This window comes from Zootoca vivipara, chromosome Z, assembly GCF_963506605.1.
Source record: "Zootoca vivipara chromosome Z, rZooViv1.1, whole genome shotgun sequence".
Classification (NCBI taxonomy): Eukaryota; Metazoa; Chordata; class Lepidosauria; order Squamata; family Lacertidae; genus Zootoca; species Zootoca vivipara.
In genome coordinates, this window is record NC_083294.1 from 43,857,547 (window position 1) to 43,877,348 (window position 19,802).

General features: G+C 43.1%; 2 protein-coding genes across 7 annotated transcripts in view; both read left to right on the plus strand.

Moving 5' to 3' along the window:
- The window catches only part of ATP11C (ATPase phospholipid transporting 11C), an 895,731-nt gene that overhangs the window by 519,805 nt on the left and 356,124 nt on the right, over positions 1 to 19,802 (plus strand). The window lies entirely within an intron of this gene.
- The window catches only part of FGF13 (fibroblast growth factor 13), a 270,635-nt gene that overhangs the window by 225,419 nt on the left and 25,414 nt on the right, over positions 1 to 19,802 (plus strand). For all 6 annotated transcript variants that reach the window (XM_035125708.2, XM_035125705.2, XM_035125703.2 and 3 more), the window contains 2 exons: positions 6,804 to 6,914; positions 14,892 to 14,995. In XM_035125708.2, coding sequence (XP_034981599.1) covers positions 6,804 to 6,914; positions 14,892 to 14,995 — 215 coding nt within the window. The remainder of the gene's footprint in view (positions 1 to 6,803; positions 6,915 to 14,891; positions 14,996 to 19,802) is intronic.

Below are 19,802 nucleotides of genomic sequence, written 5' to 3' on the forward strand. Positions count from 1 at the left end.
GCACACTCACCAATATAGACAGGCACCAGTTTTCTTTCCTTTCCCACACACTTGTAACTGTCCTTATGATTTCCTACGCTTGTTTCCATTCCTAAGTTCCTGTGCATTTTTGACAATGGCTGATTTCAGTTTCTTGTGGAGGTTTTTTTATTTTCTACACACACAAAGGAATTGGCATGCCAAGAATGTGTCTCTCTTTGTGCACCCAACACCATGGACACAATGGTGAACGGCATCTTCTGCCTCTACCTTGTTCATGTACCATCCTGGATTTCTCTGCTGTTCCAGATTTCTGCACTCACTTGAGATGTATGTTTGTGCATCAGCAACATAAGAAGCTAACTTGGTCCATGTAGCTCAGCATTGTCTACACTGACTGGTTTTCAGGCAGCGGATATTCCACCCCAGCCCAACCTGAAGATGCCAGGGATTGAACCTGGGACTTTCTGAATGCAGATACAGTTGTACCTCTAGTTACGAACTTAATTCATTCTGGAGGTCCATTCTTAAACTGAAACTGTTCTTAACAAACGCGTGCTTTCGCTAATGGGGCCTCTTGCTGCCGTTGCGCCGCCAGCACACTATTTCCATTCTCATCCTGCGGCAAAGTTCTCAACTCGAGGTAACTCTTCCAGGTTAGAAAGTTTGAAACCTGAAGCGTTTGTAACCTGAGGCGTTTGTAACTCGAGGTACCACTCTCTCTACCCCTGAGGTACTGCCCTTCCTCATTTGCCTAAATCTGGGGTAGTTAACCTTTTAATACCTACTGCCCACTAATGCATCTTTCTTGGTGGTAAAATTTCCTTACCCCCCCCCCCAACCAGTGCTCGATGGAAGGAGGATTCAGCTTGTGTGTAGAACCCGCTACCACCCACCTAGAATCCTGAAACACCCACTAGTGGGTGGTAGGGACTAGGTTAACAACCCCTGGCCTAAATGGTAGATAGGTCATTGTTGTTGTTGTTGTTTAGTTCTTTAGTCGTGTCCGACTCTTCGTAACCCCATGGACCAGAGCACACCAGGCACTCCTGTTTTCCACTGCCTTCCGCAGTTTGGTCAAACTCATGTTGGTAGCTTCGAGAACACTGTCCAACCATCTCGTCCTCTGTCGTCCCCTTCTCTTTCCCAACATCAGGGTCTTTTCCAGAGAGTTTTCTCTTCTCATGAGGTGGCCAAAGTATTGGAGCCTCAGCTTCACGATCTGTCCTTCCAGTGAGCACTCAGGGCTGATTTCCTTCAGAATGGATAGGTTTGATCTCCTTGCAGTCCATGGGACTCTCAAGAGTCTCCTCCAGCACCATAATTCAAAAGCATCAATTCTTCAGCGATGAGCCTTCTTTATGGTCCAGATCTCACTTCCATACATCACTACTGGGAAAAACATTGCTTTTAACTATACGAACCTTTGTCAGTAAGCTGATGTCTCTGCTTTTTAAGAAGCTGTCTAGGATGGTCATTGCTTTTCTCCCAAGATGTAGGAATCTTTTAATTTTGTGACTGCTGTCACCATCTGCAGTGATCATGGAACCCAAGAAAGTAAAAACTCTCACTGCCTCCATTTCTCCCCCTTCTATTTGCCAGGAGGTGATGGGACCAGTGGCCATGATCTTAGGTTTTTTTTATGTTGAGTTTCAGACCATATTTTGCCCTCCCCTCTTTCACCCTCATTAAAAGGTTCTTTAATTCCTCCTCACTTTCTGCTATCAAAGTTGTGTCATCAGCATATCTGAGGTTGTTGATATTTCTTCCGGCAATCTTAATTCTGGCTTGGATTTTATCCAGTCCAGCCTTTCGCATGATGAATTCTGCATATACGTTAAATAAGCAGGGAGACAATATACAGCCTTGTCATACTCCTTTCCCAATTTTGAACAATCACTTATTCCGTATCCAGTTCTAACTGTAGCTTCTTGTTAGAGATTTCTCGGTAGACAGATGAGGCACTCCCGTTTCTTTAAGAACTTGCCATAGTTTGCTGTCATCGACACAGTCAAATGCTTTTGCGTAGTCGAAGCAGAAGTAGATGTTTTTCTGGAACTCTCTAGCTTTCTCCATAATCCAGAACATGTCTGCAATTTGGTCTCTGGTTCCTCTGCCCCTTCGAAATCCAGCTTGCACTTCTGGGAATTCTCAGTTCACATACTGCTTAAGCCTGCCTTGTAAAATTTTAAGCATAACCTTGCTAGTGTGTGAAATGAGCACAATTGTGCGGTAGTTGGAGCATTCCAGTGGATTTTCCTACTTTCTTCAGTTTAAGCTGGAATTTTTCTATAAGAAGCTGATGATCTGAGCCACAGTAAGCTCCAGGTCTTGTTTTTGCTGACTGTATAGAGCTTCTCCATCTTTGGCTGCAGAGAATATAATCAATCTGGTTTCGATGCTGCCCATCTGGTGATGTCCATGTGAAGAGTCGTCTCTTGTGTTGTTGGAAAAGAATGTTTGTAATGACCAGCTTGTTCTCTTGACAGAACTCTATTAGCCTTTGCCCTGTGTTTTGAACTCCAAGGCCAAACTTGCCAGTTGTTCCTTCTATCTCTTGATTCCCTACCTTAGCATTCCAATCCCCTATAATGAGAAGAACATCCTTCTTTGGTGTCATTGCTAGACGGTGTTGTAAGTCTCCATAGATTTGGTCAATTTCACTTTCTTCAGCACTGGTAGTTGGTGCATAAACTTGGATTACTGTGATGTTAAAAGGTGTGCCTTGGATTCGTATTGAGATCATTCTATCATTTTTGATATTGCATCCCAGTACAGCTTTCATCACTCTTTTGTTGACTATGAGGGCCACTCCATTTCTTCTACGGGTTTCTTGCCCCCAGTAGTAGATATGATGGTCATCTGAACTGAATTAGCCCATTCCCATCCATTTTAGTTCACTGATGCCCAGGATGTCAATATTTATTCTTGCAATCTCATTTTTTACCACATCCAGCTCACCAATGTTCATGGTTCTTACATTCCAGGTTCCTATGCAATACTTTTCTTTACAGAATTGGACTTTCATTTCGCTTCCAGGCATATCTGCAACTGAGTGACTTTTCGGCTTTGGCCCAGCTGCTTCATCAGCTCTGAATCTACTTGTACTTGTCCTCCGCTCTTCCTCAGTAGCATGTTGGACGCCTTCCAACCTGAGGGGCTCATCTTCCAGCGTCATAACTTTTATATGCCTGTTGTCTTTGTCCATGGAATTTTCTTGGCAGGGATATTGGAGTGGGTTGCCAGTTCCTGATCCAGGTGGATCACATTTAGTCAAAACTCTCCACTATGACCTGTCCCTCTTGGGTGGCCCTGCATGGCATAGCTCATAGCTTCTCTGAGTTATTCAAGCCCTTCGCCACGACAAGGCAGTGATCCATGAAGGAGAGCCAGGTGTTAACTTGGTGCAAAAAAGGCAAAGGTTCACACTCATTTACACCAGCTGAGTCATCTTCCAGCGTCATAACTTTAATATGCCTGTTGTCTTTGTCCATGAAGTTTTCTTTGTAAAATTCTGGAGTGGTTTGCCAGTTCCTTCTCCAGGTGGGTCACAGGAGAAAGTAAAACCATTAGCCCATCTAGCACAGTATTGTCTACAATGGCAGGCAGTGGCTGTCCAAGGTTTCAGGCAGGAACCCTACCTGGAGTTTGAACCTGGGACCTTCTGCGTGCAAAACAGATGCTCTGCCACCGCCTCAATCATCAGTGACTTACTCAGAGAATGCACACATGCAGTTTGGCTTATAGGCTCCACTTATTTCCACACACAACCCTGTCATCTGTATACATGAATGATCTTCCCATATTTCATACGCCCCCTGCATACCCACTCAGGATATGTTACATGAAGATGGAGTTGCGAGGGATGGAGAGATCACCTTACCCAACTCCGGTTGTGTTTATGCATCATTGTCACATCCCACATTTTCATGTGAATCTGTCTTATTCCGAGCCACCCACTAACTATGCCCAAGTAGTTCAGGGCCACGCATATGCCCATTGTGGACTGAGATGGCTCAGTTGGCAGAACATGGCACTCTTAATCTCAGGGTTGTGGGTTCAAGCCCCATGTTGGGCAAAGGATTGCTGCATTGCAGGGGGTTGAACTAGAGGATATTCACGGTCTCTTCCAACTCTGCAGTTCTATGATTCTGTGATTCTAGATGGTATTATCCCACTTTATCCTCTCAACAACCCTGTAAGGTTGGTTTAGCTCAGATAGTGCATTGATGAAGCTCTCTCTTTTACTAGGCTTCCCACTCTAGCTTTAGTCTCCCTTTGAATCTATGCATTTGCTCCAGGCTGCTGTTGTCACCAATACTTTCCTATCACTGTTTTGTGAGGTTGGTCTTCTGTATAAAATGTGTGAGACGAGGGATGCACCTGGGTGGGCGGGGAGGAATGAGCAAGCATCTGAATGCTCTAGAAGGTTTAGGAAAGGGGAATGAGCCAATTCCCTCTCCTCTGGTTTTACTTTACTAAAAAATAAATAAATCACCAAACTAGCAACCATTAAATATTCCTGTTGTTCTTAACCAGCTGAAGAACTAAGAGTTGTTTCATGCACTGCATAGATATTATCCCTGGGTTAACTGTGCTCACTAGACCAGGAGCTATGACACACTCTGATGCAAGAAACTTGTACAAGACATGTATTTGCAAACACACGTCTCAATTTCATATGCTGCATTTCTTGTGTATGTGTGTGTACAGACACATCTATTGTGTACATAATATGCTTTTTTAAAAAAAAAAACACGTGAAGAGACCTGAAGTGCCAGGCTGTAAAAGGAAGTAGAGAGTCGTTCTTGTTAACAGCATTTTGGCCCAACAATCAGCAATCCAATTTGTGGTGGGTCTGATAACTATGGGCAATTTCAAATGTTACACAGCAACAAAGGATGAGCAAGCATGTAAATGGTCTCGCGTATTTTGGAAAACGGAATTAGCAAATCCTCGCTCCCTGGTTTTGCTTTGCTAAATCTTCTAAACCCGTAAAATCTTCCATTAAGTAGATGGTTGATTTGAAGTGGTAGCAAAACCTGGTGGGTGCCTGTACAACGTGTGTGTTTTCAAACCCATTTGTCATTGCAGTACATCACATTTCTAAAGGTATGTTTCCAAAAAACAAAAAAATCCAAAGGCCACTTAGATGCATCCTAAAAGAGGGACATGATGGATGATGAGGTCCTAAATAAGCTTAACAGCATCACCAGGTTGGTCTGCTTTGCTAATGTTGCATTTGGGAAGCAGTGTGCATCACCTCCAGATCCCATTTGAACGAGATGGGAACAGTTTCTTTGCTGTGGCTGGAGGTGGACACCAATTACTTCTGCACCTCTCACTGATTCACTGCAGAGGTCCCAAACTAACTAAAACTGATGAAGCCAGGCACAGATCCCCAGGCACAGATCCCCATATCTATGGTGCAGGTGTTTGTTGACACTTTCTGGAAAGAAACGTGCCATTCATGAGGCTGCATTTCATTGTGTCACAAGTCATTCTTCAGTCAAGTCTTCACGTTCCTCTGATGCTCTGACTGAATGAGACTAAATGAGATTTATGGTGGAAAGGATGTTGCTGTACCCATGTGTCTCAGAAATGTTCATATGTCTGTTTAGCTGCATAGCAGGCTGCAGATGGAAGCATGGGTGTGCATTTGCTGGGCTCCCTAATCCCGGACAGTGGGCACTCTGCTCTAGCCAGGGACACCTGAGAAGGTGGGGGACAGGAGTCAGAGGGTTCTTGATGCTGAAATCCTGGAGGACTGTGTAGACCCTCCAGTGAATCACCTGACTGTGGCACATGCTGACATTTGCACATGAATGCTGACAATGCCAGATGAATGTCTGGGGAACATTCAAAGACATATGACAGATTTCCCTACTCTTTGGATACAGATAGTTCCCTTTTCTTTCTCTCCTTCCTTCTTTCCTTCTCTCTCTCTTTCTTCCTTCACTATAAGATTCCAGGGTAGGTTACAGGAATATAAAAATACAACATTCAACCCAGTTTAAACAACTTAAAGAACTTATTAATATTATTATTTTAAGAATGTAAAACTTTGGATAGTGTATCCTTGGCATTTTTTTGACATTCTCAACATTTGTCTGGATTCACAATACTTGCCAAATTCCAGATATTCACTGTATGGTATCTGTCTGTCTGTCTGTCTGTCTGTTTGTTTGTCTGTTTCTCTCTGTGTCTCTCTCTCTCACACACACGCACCATTTGAAACCAAGTAAAACATAATTTGGGTTCAATTCTGCTGTATTGTTGCTTACACTTACCCTCTTTCCTATTACCTTCCTCTAACATATATTTAAGTACTTCTGTCTCTTGATGCCCAATGGTTAATTGGAACTGCAGTGGTACTAACTATACCTCTCAGCTTGGTTCTTGGTTAGCACACATCCTCTCATTTTAAGAAGTGTTTTTCCTTCCTCCCCTCGCTTTTTATTCTACTGCTGATGAATCTCAAGCTCATTAAAAGGCAGGATCTTTTCCTTGCCAACACATTTCTAATCTTAATAGCAATCAGATCTAGCTCCTTCAGCCATGTAACATACTGCTGGTATTTTGATCCACTGGCACAAGATTTGTGTTTTAAAACCACCTGCATTTCTTACCCCAAGTCAGTGGTGACCACCAATGCTCCAGTTGCTGATTTGTTTCGGCAATCTTACAAATAGCTGTGAAACTTCTAGCTTGGGGTGTTTTTCTCTGGAAAAATGAGGCATGTCTTTTTTGTTCACCGAAAGCATATGCAATGTCAGTTTCAGAATTGAACTTTTAATCTTTTCCACTTGTTTGTTTTCTTACAGAACCACAGCTTAAAGGCATTGTAACAAAACTGTACAGCCGGCAAGGGTATCACTTGCAGCTACAAGCAGATGGAACTATCGATGGCACTAAAGAGGAAGAGAGTACCTACAGTGAGTATTCACCTTGGAAGTGGTTTGTTTGTGCAGTCTACAAGTCCATATGAATGGCTTAAAAAAACCCAAAACCTAAATCCAATGGCTATTTTGGAGATAGCATGTGGCAGATGGAACCAAGGTGACATTATTATTCTCTGTGTGTTTGTTGTTCAACCTTCTGTAGAAAAACACTTGAATGTTAGATGAACCAGTGGAGGTAGTGGTGGCTTATGAAAAACCTGTCCGAATGTTATCTCCATGGAGATCTGGAGGGTTTCATCTCTTCGCTTTGGATCTCATTAGGTTTTTGTTTTCCATCCGGAGAAAGTTTTCTCACTCCCTCATTTTGGCTGAAATAAATCCAAGCCATTGCTTCTCCAAAAGTACTAGAAACAAATGATCCCACCAAGAACTGTGGGGGAAAGGGTGAAGAAACCAGCCCACTTCATTAAATTTGCATGTGTTCTACACTCTGGTGATAGACCAGATTCTGCTTTCAGTTTTTCTTCTCTATCTTCAGAGTTGGATTTGTTTAGTTTAGTTTAGTCAGATGAAAATATCCAGTGGGAAAATGTTTTTCCTTACACAAATATGTCCATAAACCTTTGAATCATTTGTTTGTTGGAGGGTGGTAATTATCCCAGCACAGCTTTTTCCTCCAGGAGTCTGTGTCCATGACAATTATTTTAAAAACATTATTTTATTTTTATATATTTAATTTCTATACTGCCCTATACCCAAAGGTCTCATAGTTCAAGAACATAGTTCTTGCAGAGAGAGCCTCCTTTTTTGTTCTTTTTGTTCTGTTTGTTTATTTGTTTGTTTATAGGTTCTCCTCCTCTTCCATGATTTACCCACTCTTCATCCTAAGGTGCCAGGGTGGGCCACAATCATTCAAAATACAACATTAAATGCAATTGAAAACAAATTGCAATCACAATAACTGGGTGGGTCCTAATAATACACATCTCAAGTGTCAAAACTCTTGAAGTATTCAAGTCCATGTAAGTGGTTCATCCACTTCAGCATTCAGACTTTTGATCATGGCCAACCAGGAAGGTACTGTGTGTGTCGGGGAGGAATATTTTTATCCTTGAAGGGTGGTATAGAATGAATGAATGAAATGCCTTCTTTCAAGCACACCTTATGATCTTCCTCAGAGATTCTTCCCTAGGTTTTCCTTGCCAAAGGCAAGTGATTTCTAGGGAGAGGGTCTTGTTAGTAGTGGGACCTCACAGATGGAATTGCCTCCCCAGAAAGGCTAACCTGGCACCCAGGCCACGACATTGCTAGTCACCAAGCTTCTTCTTCTCCCACGCCTTTTCCATTATGATCTGTCAAACACTTGTATTTTTCTGCCATGTTATTGGGTTTTAAAGTGGATTTAATTGTTTGGGGGGCTTGGTTTTCTGCTAACTTTAGGTAGCTTTCTTTTCCTGGACTTTTTCTGTGTGAGATTATTATTATTAATTATTATTATTATTAATTATTATTTTAAAAAAATTAAATAAATAATAATAATTGTGTTTTTATTGCAAAATGTATTTTCATTTTAGTCTTGGTTTTAAATGGCCCAGAGAGCTTGGTTGAATAGGTTGTGTAGAAATGCAATAAATAAAATAATGCTTCAAGGTGGTGCACAAGCAGGGTGTGACAGCAGCATCACAACTCGGCTGTTGTTCTGCTTTTGCCTAACTCAGGTAGTCAGTCACAAGTAGATAAGTCCACCATGAATCGGTTGCAAGAAACATAGGGAGCTGCTTAATATCGAGTTGGCTATCTAGCTGAGTGTTGTCTACGTTGGACTGGCAGTGACTGCCCAGATTCTTATTCAGGGAGCCTTTCCATCTCTCTACCTGGAGATGCTGGGAACTGAACCATTTATTATTCAGTGCAAATGAAGCTTCTCCTGTCATCTTGTGCTTGTTAAAGGGAGAGAGCTCGTGCAATCAGTGTTGAAACTCTGAGGCTCAAAGGGCTGCATAGACTCCCCTGTCCATGCTTTGCTCTTCAGGGAGCTGCCTCCCAAGCGTCCGCCCATTCTCTGCACATTTGAAGGTGAAACAACTAGACCAGCTCTTCTTGTTCCACATTAAGCAAAATCTTACATGGATGGAAATAAATGGGGGACGGGCAAAGGGTGCTGCTGTCACAGCCAGTCCCAGATAAGGAAGAAGCACACATCTGATAGTTAACTGCTTATTGGCAAGATAAACACTTACAGCAGCTTCCATGGTGCTTTGATAAATATGCACACATGCTTCTAGATTCTATGCAGCGGTCCATAGGTCTGAGTCCTGTGGTGCAGCTGCAGCAACAGGAGAGCCCCTTCCCTCTTCCGGCTTATATACCTTCCTCTGATGGGTTGTGTGCCTGCAACTTGAGACTTCTCCCCTCCTGGTTCTAGGACACAGTGTGGCAGGGGAAGGTGGGGAATCAACTGGCCCACCCTCACCTGGACCATCCCTTTTTCCTCTGAGACATGCCTTCTTCTGCCTCAGACTTCCTAGACTCTCCCTTCTCCCATGGCTCTTGCCTTGCAGGTGGCATGACACCCTAGAAAATTGCTGGTTCCATTTCCTGGGTCACTCTCCTGGTCTCCTGGCTCCACCACACACTCTCCAGAGCTTTGCCACCCCCTAACATCTGTTGTCTAGGTTTTACTCATATTCACTTCCATTTATTGCATGGATGGAGAGCCTCTGGCTCTGCAAATGTTGCTGAACCACAACTCCCATCAGCCCCAGCAAGCATGGCCAATGGCCAGGGATGGTGGGGGTTGTAGCATGTGGAAAGGGCCAAGTTTCTCCACACCTCCTCTATTGCTTATGCCACACTTTTCATTCCAAAGTGAAGCCCAATGCAGCTAACAGCAAACAACCCACTCAAAACAAAACATTGGACTAATATTTTTAACCAAAGTAGAAGCATGTATCAAAATTCAGAGCAATTCAAAGCCACACTCATGAGAAAAAATACAGTAAATTGAATGAATCTATGAATGATTTTGATGTAAGTTCTGGTCTTAACAGAAGCAAGGGAGGTGCCATGGACAGCTCCATCCATGGCTCAGGATGAAGAACGCAGCATCAGAACTCAGCTTAGATGTTGCTTCAGCAACAGCTACTCACAGGCCGAGCCTTTTATAGGAGCTGCAGCTCTGCCTCAATTGTGGCTTCTTTAATTTAAGAAGCCCAAGCCTTCTCCAACAATGGTTTGCTTGGGTGGAGTAAGGAGACTCTGCTTGCCCTGGGCCTTCTGAGATGAAGTCTTCTGAGTCAGAGGGTGGAGAGATGGGTACTGGCTTCTTAGGGCTTCTCTGGTGCAAGTGCTTCTAAGGCTCACACTGATGGTCCCTCTCCCTCCACTCTGAGTCCCCAGCCTCAATTCCTGAAGAAAAGTAGCTTGGCACCAGGATGGTGATCCCTCCCCCAATAACAAGGGTCCTCCTGGCAGTGAAGGACTTACTCCATGCCCCCTTGCTTAGTTTCATTTATGATGGGAGCTGTTTCTCCTTGTGATGATCCCATGCTACTAGGAAGTGCATCTGAATATTCTTCCCTTCAACCACTCCAAATTTCTGTACCCTCATATGTGTGATGGATGAGGAAGGTGGATTGTGGGTAGGCCCCTAGAAACGTCTCTCAGCGGTCTGAATCTGGTGGCTGCTAAATGCTCATAGTAGCCAAAGGAAGAACCAGGAGTGATACCAAATATGCTGCGTATGACAAAATGTGTTCATTTTCAATGGACCCTTTTACCGCTAGCATAAATAATTGGATTCTCTGTTGGGAAGACAAGTTTATGTTAAGACCACATAATAAATGGCTGCCAAAAACCAAAAACAAAACCATTTTCCCCAAAGCTCTGAAATTATGATACACTCTACAGAAGATATTGTGGCCATTCCTCATGAAGAAAGTTTTTGTAACCTTCTTATTGCTATTAGGAACTAGCAAAAATGACCATAATAATGACAGTGGGGTAGAGAGATTGCCAAAAAGAGCTCTTATGAGCATGGTGTACTCCCATGGTGGGTTCCTATCTACGCAGCTCCTTCCCCCACCCTAGAAAACCACTATCCTATAGAAGTAATTTTCAACCAACCACTTGTATGGGCATTTGTAGATGGCCCCTTAGTTACATAACCTTGAGAAAGACTGTTTCAACCTGCCTGTATTTTAATCATAGCCCAGGAGTAGGAATGGATAAAGCTGTCAATTTCAGTGTCTCATTTCTCTAGTCTTAAACTGAGTTCACCACATTTCCACATCAATTGTTGCATGGGTTGGGTTGTGGGGGAGGGAGAAGACCTCACAAAAGCATGGCCAGTTTCCCACACACACTCAGCACAAGGATGGCTGTGGGGCAGTTGCGCACAGGGTGATGACCATGAGGACTTTGGTGTTTCTGTGTGCACACATTTGTCCCATGTCAAATTTGTCCCCTGCCTCTCCTGGGACCGCAAGCAGGGGCATAGGAAGGGGTGTGTGGGGTGTGTGGGCTGCCTCAGGTGTCATCCTGAAGGGGGGTGACATTCGGCACGCCCCCCCCCGCCACTCCCCCAAGCCCAGCAAGCGGCAAGCGGCGAAGCAGCTGCTGCTGCTCCCCCCTTCCCCTGGCTCGCTGTAAGCTTGGGAGTCGTGGGAGGTGCCCCTGCGCTGAGAATGGCCCCGGGGAGGATTGCACAGCTGCACCAAGATTGGGCCCCAGGGAGGATCACACAGCACGCCAATTGGCCCATGGGTGGATCACCCCACCTCTTGAGCGGATCGTCCCCGCCCCCAGGAGCATGGCATGTGTGCCGCTCCGGGTCCCAGAGCACCCAGCTCTGCCACTGACTGCAAGGAAATACTTCTGTCTGTGACTCTGAAAAGCTGCTGCCAGTGAGTGCAGATAACACTGAGCTAGATAGGCCAATAGTCTGACTCAGTATAATGCAGTTTTCTGGGTGCCTGTATCTGGTTTCTGTTCACAGCACTTGGCTCTTTGGAAGAATTGATGGATGACTGATACCTGGCTGCACCGGAAAGTTTTATTGCATCCAACTCATGGCTTATGTATTTTAACAAAATGTATTCTAACAACTGACAAATAATAATTGATTTTGTGTTAGTTTTAGTGGCTGATACTGCCTATCTTCTACCAAAGCTGAAATGTCATTATAATGTCAGCATTATTGAAATGAACTGTTGCAGAATTGGGTCATTTGTTTGGATTTCTGCATTATTATGTTTTGAAATGAATTGGTTGTAGGCTGTTGCTGCAAGGGAGATGCTTTGATATGTATTGCTGTTATTGACTTGCTGTCTAAGGTCTTCCTAAGTGCTGGAAAGACCTGGGGTAGAGGCCGAAATCTGCAAAAAATTACACCTGCTGATTTATATGGGTAGATGCAGATCTAGGTCAACTTTCAAAGAGAAACAATCAAACAAGTGCTGCCTTTTGCTGCCAGGTGTTTCTTGAGCTATAGAGCACCAGCTTTCTGAGTCCCGTTCACTCTGTGTGGTCTTTGCCCACCTGCAGTTATGCACAAAACATAGAATATTAGTATGCACATTTGGGTTCTTTTTTATAAAAAAACCAAAAACCTGTTGATTGCATCTGTATTTTAGAATTGTTTTCTGCCTGCTGCCTTTCAAAGTCTTCTCTTGCTCTTTAAAAATAATAATGTTCTATATGGTTTTATGTGAACACCTTAGATGATTTGCTTATTTATGATTAGCGGTATATACATTTTGCTAAAAAGAATTCTGCATGTGTATGTACTGAAACCAAAGCAAGTACCACCCAAAATCTAACATTTCTTTTGATTGCTCACTCACCCACCCACCCACCCACTCACACATACACATACACATCTATATCCTGTATGGGTCATATTTGATAAGTGAGTGGGTCTGACCACCTGTCAATCACTGTGACATTTGCCTATTCTTTGGGGAGACGTTTGTATTGGGAAGAGAAAGGTCGACCAATAAGAAAGCCCGGAGGTGGAACCTACCTGATTTTGAGGCTCAGCCCAGAGGTTTTGACAGTTAGTTTGGTTGGTTCTTTTGGGAGGGGAGATAGAGGAGTCAAAGTGAGTTAGAGACAGGGACAAGACTGAGAGGGAATAGAGTGACAGTGTTTCGAATATATTTTAAAACTTGTTTGTGTCTGAAATAAACTTTAATCTTCATTGTTAACTCTACCTGACTGAGACTCAGTACTTCACTGGGGAGCCCTGGGTTCCCCCCCACAAAATTGGTGGCAGCGGAAGAATAAAGTAGTGGTGTATAGGTCAATAGTCCGTGAAATGACCAGGGGCTCTGTACGAACACCTCAATCACCTTCCATCACAATGAAGTCAGTGCTTTGAAGCCCCAGCAATCAACTGATCATTGGGACTGCTTCTGGGACTTCCAAAGGTGGCATGCATCATTCTCCTCCTCTGCATTTTAGTTATTTGTCTCCTATTTGATTTGATTTTCTATCCATACTTTATGCATGGTGGGTTGCAACCACAACAAACTAGGCAATTATGCAACAAATCTATCCCCACTCTTTGAGATTGGTTAGGCTGAAAGACTGTGACCGGCTGCTGGCATCCCAGGCCCTGGTCCAATGCTCTAACCGCAGGAGGGGAGGCGTGAACACACATTGGCATGGTACCTAACGACTAGATGAAGGATCAACCATCCTCGAAATTCATGTAATCATATGCCTATCAGTGGCTATTCAACAACAACAACAAAAACCAGAGGAGGAGTTCATCATGTGTAAGTAACAAAGGGAGAAGTTGCAGGAACCCAAGTGAGACTGAAATGATATCAAAAATAATTATTTAAAAATGAACAACTCCTCTTGCAAACATATGCGGGTATATGCTTATTTTATTTATTTATTTATTATTTAACAGGATTGATGCTATACCTGATTGTAGGAAAACCTCTAAGGGATATTGATATTATCGATAAAAACACTTTAAGCAATTAAAAACCTTTAAAGATAATGACAAGTTTTTTAAAAAGGGGGGGGGGAGATTAAAGCACACCAGCTCAAATGTGCCTTGATAGGCTTGCCTGAACAAGAATAGTTCCAGAAATTGATTCCTTACAAGTACAGAGCAAGTATATTTCTATACTGGTAACAGTGCCAGTTCCGCAGATCAAAATGATTCAGTGGGCACATATGGGGTAGATTCATCCCTCATTTCGTTTAAAATACAAAATGATAAAATACAAATTCACCAAATAAGAAAAAAAACGGCGTTCTCTGTGATACAGATACTAATTGATACTAATTGATAAGATGTCCAGAATTATATCTCAGGTTACTCTACTTGTGAATAATTCTCCAATTTGATTTTGAAGCAACATGAAGCGAAGTTTAATATTGGAGCTCTTGCCCTTAACTATCTTTATTGCTTGGAGAACTTCACTGTTTTTCACACAGTGGTTATATTTTGGAGAATTTGTATTTTGTAACTTTGTATTTTATACATGCATGCCCAAGTGTTTGCATGTATAATTGTTCATGTTCCAATAATCATCCTTTCTGATATCAATTCATTGTCACTTGGGGCTCCTGCAGCTTTGTCTTTTGCTACTTATCAGTGGCTATTTGCTGTGATGGAGATGCAGAACCACCATGGTCAGAGAGAGTTTACCTCTGGATACAATTTTCCAAGGAGCAACAGTGACAAGAGAGTTTCATTAAAGGCTTCCTGTAGGCATCTGTTTGGTTGCTGTTGGATGCAGGAGGCTTGGATATAAGGTTCTGTGAAATCATCTTATCCATTGGGGTTCTTCCCCCACCCCCAAGGGAGATGATTAGCTTGCGTTTGCTCCTTTATAAAGGGGATGTGTGGCTGCCCTGCCGTGCTACTTCGCTTTAAAAAAAGGAGCTCATATTAAATATTTACAAAATGTCTCTTTCTATGAAAGATCTGAAGTTGTTGCTGAAATCTGGAGAGGTTAACTTCCTTCCTTCCTTCTTCTTCCTTCCTAGCTTTGTTTAACCTCATACCTGTGGGTTTACGAGTGGTGGCAATTCAAGGTGTCCAGACAAAACTGTACTTAGCCATGAACAGCGAAGGATACTTGTACACATCGGTAAGTGTCTACTGCATTCCACATTCTTGGTTTATTTATTCTGTCTTGTGTGTGTCAGAAACCCAGGGTCCTGAAACAATGTAAAGATGCTTATTTGGTTCAACGATGGAGGGTAGGAGCTGCTCTTTGGAAGGGGCTTTGCAGAATTGCAGCTGAATTCTTTGCCTTGCACCTTATGTAAACCCTCTTACTCAGGCATCCCCAAACTTCGGCCCTCTAGATGTTTTGGACTACAATTCCCATCATCCCTAACCACTGGTCCTGTTAGCTAGGGATCATGGGAGTTGTAGGCCAAAACATCTGGAGGGCCGCAGGTTGGGGATGCCTGCTCTTACATGCTAAGTTTGGATAATTGGCAGGAAACTGCACAGGGGAACTTCATAACTCAAAAGAGAGGCGCTTTCTGTTTTTACGGCTGTAACCCACCGAGGGCATTATCCATTATTTAATTATTAGGATTTATATGCCACTTTTTATCCAAAGATCCCAGGGCTGAGCACTACATTAAGAACATAATTTATGCAATACAATAATAAAAAATGAAATCCACAGCATAATAATGTAATAATCATAATAGGTCACCGCCCCCAAACTTTTCATAAGAAGAAGAAGAGTCTGGCTGCTGGATCCATCCAAGGACCCATCTAATCCAACATCCTGTTCTCACAGTGGCTGATCAGATGCTCCAGGGATGCTGGCGGTGCTGTGGTCTAAACCACAGAGCCTAGGGCTTGCCAATCTGAAGGTTGACGGTTCGAATCAGAGATGGGGATTAGGGGTGAACAGACTGGCATTCAGTTATTGTTCTGACATTCTGATATTTCTTGGGTTCTGATGTGTTTGAATTTCATCAGGAATAAATGTTTTTGTAATGTTGGCATTTGGATTCTGAACATATGTCCTCAGTGCAATACATAATAAAAACAAAAACAAAAACTGTATTTGCATGGAAAAACAGAGAAAAGTTACTTTTATTGTTGCTAAAAAAAAATTTTTTAAGCCTGCTTTTTAAAAGCAACAAATCTCCAAAAAAGAGAGCCTGCAATTGCAGAGCTGAGTACTCCTAAACAGCTATTAAAAACATAAATTTAGAAATAAATGCCAAATGCCATGCCAAAACCCTTGAAATATGCCTCAAGAAAAAACACAGGTTACAGCATTTTGAGTTTGGTGCCAGTAAGCGTATCCCATAAAGTGGAACCTCAAAAGGGGGGGGGGTGTCCTGCAGAGGTGGATTTCTTCTACGTCATCCATGAAAATAGTTTTTCTGTAATCCTCATAAGTTTATACTTTCACAGTGCACTTTTATACTTGTCTACCCATTAAGTTCTATGGGATTTATTTCCAGGTAAATGTACAGCTTAAATGTAGCAATGGATAGGGATGCGAGGTTTAATGCGAGAAGGCGATTGCTGGGTGCTTTGCAGGTGGATGCATCGATCGCGGCAATGCCAACTATTCAGGGGTTACTGTCAGATAATAATGATGGAGTTACTTTAGTGGTGGCTGAGTTTTTGTGCTCGGTTTACGCAGAGAGATTGGGCCACTGTGGAGAGGACCAGGGGATGCTAATTGAAAATTGATATATCGTTCTAAAATATTAATTTAATTAATATGTATTTTATTTCATGAAGTCTATACAGTAACGTGAATGTTTTATCCATAATTTTGTTCTGAAGCTCCTGAACTTGTCATGCCTAATAAAGGTTATTGATTTAAGAATAGGGATGAATCTCCAGTGATTTCTCCTGGCGAAGTGGCAATCACACTTCTGTAGCTGAAGCAGTATAGTCTCACCCACCCACCCTGATATCATCATGTGACATGATTTTATTGTGCTCACCATGCATATATGCTTAATGTATTTGTAAACTGCATTGAGATCTTTCAGGTGATAAGCAATCTATAAATGGCAATACTGTAATAGTCTGTGTGCATTGAATCTGTGCAAAATATGAGGTGCGGCTACATAACAGCAAATGGTAAATATGTATTGAGGATGGAAGGGGAGCTTGGAAAGAAGATAGTGTTTTGTTTTCATTTAAACAAATGATTGCAACCAAAGTGTTTTGCTTGCAGCTGGTGTGTAAGGGTGCTTTGAGCTACTTTGAGTGTGAGGTTGATGTTTGCACCTGCTGTTAGTGCTGATTGTTTCTTTACTGGGTTGAGGTTGTGCAGTGCAATGCATATTATTATGATATAGTCAGGAATGAGTGGGTGGAAATAGTTTTATACCCTCCCATGAGGCAAGGTGAGATGACCACCTCAGGTGGCAGGATCCGCAGGGGCAGCAGATTCCGCCTCCAGGGAATGAATCGCCCACTGCTGCTGCTACTGCTGCTGCCGCCACAGTGAAAGAACTGCACTGGCTGCAGATGGGGTACCAGCCAAATTCAAGGTGTTAATTCTAGCACATAAATCCTTAGGTGGCCTGGGACCCAAGTACCTAAAAGTGCGTCTTCTCCCATATCTTCCATCTCAGATCTTACAATGAGGACTTGGTAGTAGTTCTGCCACTAGGGTTGACCAGTTGATGTTAACCCACAACAGGGCCTTTTGGGTGGTAGTTCCCCATTTGCAGAATGACTTCCCTATGGAGGTGCATCTGCCTCCTTCACTATTGGCTTTCAGGTGAAAAGGTATAACATTGTTGTTTACCAGGAAATTTGATGGTTGAAAGACACTGTTCCAAGCAACCCTGAGATTCTTGCCTGATATGATGTTTAAAACTGTTTCTATAATTTTTAAAAAATGTTTTATCCTTGCCACCCTGGGCTCATTCAGGATGAATTGTTATTGTTGTTGTTGGCAAAAGATTTAATCACCGCCCTGGTGTTACCTACTGGTAGGGAGATGCTTGGGCTTCACTGAATCTGCTGGGAGAAGATAAATCCAGAAGTTTCTGGTGCAGATATCCATCAATTGACTTTCTGTGCAGCATCAGCTATGTTCAGCCCAGGACTTCCCATCTGCTCTTCTCTACAGTTTCTTCTTTTCATAGGCTGTAGGGGAGGAAGAAAATTCTAAGGCAGGGAAAGTTGAAAACCTTTGTTCCGCCTGAGGGGTTGATGGAATTGGTGGCTCAGCAGTACCTGGTGAGTCAGGGGTTCCCCTGGGTACTGTGCTGGACTGGGAGTGACAAGATCCACTCACCTATGAAGATCTCACCTACTTCAATGGGTTCTTGTTGTGAGGATTATGGGAAAGGGTTAAGATGAGCAGTGGATGCCATCTAATGCCCCTTAGGAGAACGGATGGGATGAAAATGCAATAAATCAGTGGGTGTTAACTGTTGCAGACAAATGGAACCTCCATGTGCCATAGCAGCCTATCTCTGACTATCTGTGGGAGGAGAGCAGGACAAGGTGTTGCCTTCATGGGCATCTAGCTAGCCACTATTGAAAACAGGACACTGCAGTAGATGGGTGTGGGGCTCTTCTTAAATTCTTGGAGAGTTAAAATCCGCTTAACTGTGCACCTTTGAAAAGGACTGCTTTATGCAGTGACCTTATCATTTGCCTTTTTAAAAAAAGGAAAGGGGCCTGTTGAATAAATGATCTTGGACTTAGGAGGTTGTTTATTTTATTTTTTAAGGAAATGACTTCTCCCTCCCACCCCACTTGCTAATTGGAAGTTTTTTCCCCCTCATTCCATTCTGACAGTTTGGTCAGGTTGGCCCGTGCCCCTCTGCATAGCAATTAGCATGCCGGGATCCAGCAAGGAGCCTTTGCAGCTCAAGTGAAAGCAGTGGTGAGGTGGCTGGTTATGGAGCCTGCTGATCCATAATTGGGAATGGGGTGGAATTAAGGCTGTGGAGTGCGGTGAATGTGTGGGCTTCCAAGGCTTGTGTTTGACAGATAGATCTTTCTAGAGATTTCTCACATCTGCAAATTGCAGCCAAAAAAAGATACTGCTGGTAGAATAGAAAAATAGCACAGTGAGAGCTCCTCGGCAGAGAGAAGGAGCTCAAGTGCAACTGATTCAACAATTGTAGGAGCACCAGAAGCCACCTTATACAGTATTGAGTCAGTCCATTGGTGCATCTAGCTCAATATTGCCTATGCTGACTGACAGCAACTCCCCAGAGTTTTGCTTTCAACTCTGCCTGAAGGTGCCTGAATTGAACCTGGAACCTTCCACATGCAACATGTGTGCTCCATCACGTAGCTGCAGCTCTTGCTCCCAAAAAGAAGCTAGGAGTCTAGTCCTCATCATCATTCCTTAAGAGGGAACAGAGGGAACTACTTGCTTACATTGAGTCAGACCATTGATCCATTTTATTCTCTGCACTGACTGTCAGCGGCTCTCCAGGATTTCAGACTGAAGGCATTCCTCCCTGGAGATGCCAGGTGCTAAGGTTGGGTCCTTCTGCACGCAAAGCATTTGCTCTGCCATGGAAGCGTGGCCCTTCTACATTATACAATCTCTTTTGCACATTACAGGTGGGCTGAAGTGGCAGAGTTCAATGGTGTGGCTGTCTATGGCCTTGGACTTAATGGTCTCATGAGGCTGGCTTTTAGACAGCTGTGTGCAGCTGTGATTTCACTCGCAATGCTCACTATTCCAATTTTTCTTCCTTCCTTCCTGCTCCACCCCACCCTGTGCCATCCCTTGCTTTATCATTTCTGCTTCATTCCTGATACACTTGTGCAAAGCACAGACAAAAAAAAAAAAAAATTGCCACCCCTGAATTGTTTCTTTAAAGGAAATAATTTGAGCCTGTGCAGTTTTGCACCTTAGCTTAAATTATAGAACGATCAGAACTGGGGGAGTAAAATGGTGAGCAGAATTTTCCAGGTGTACTATG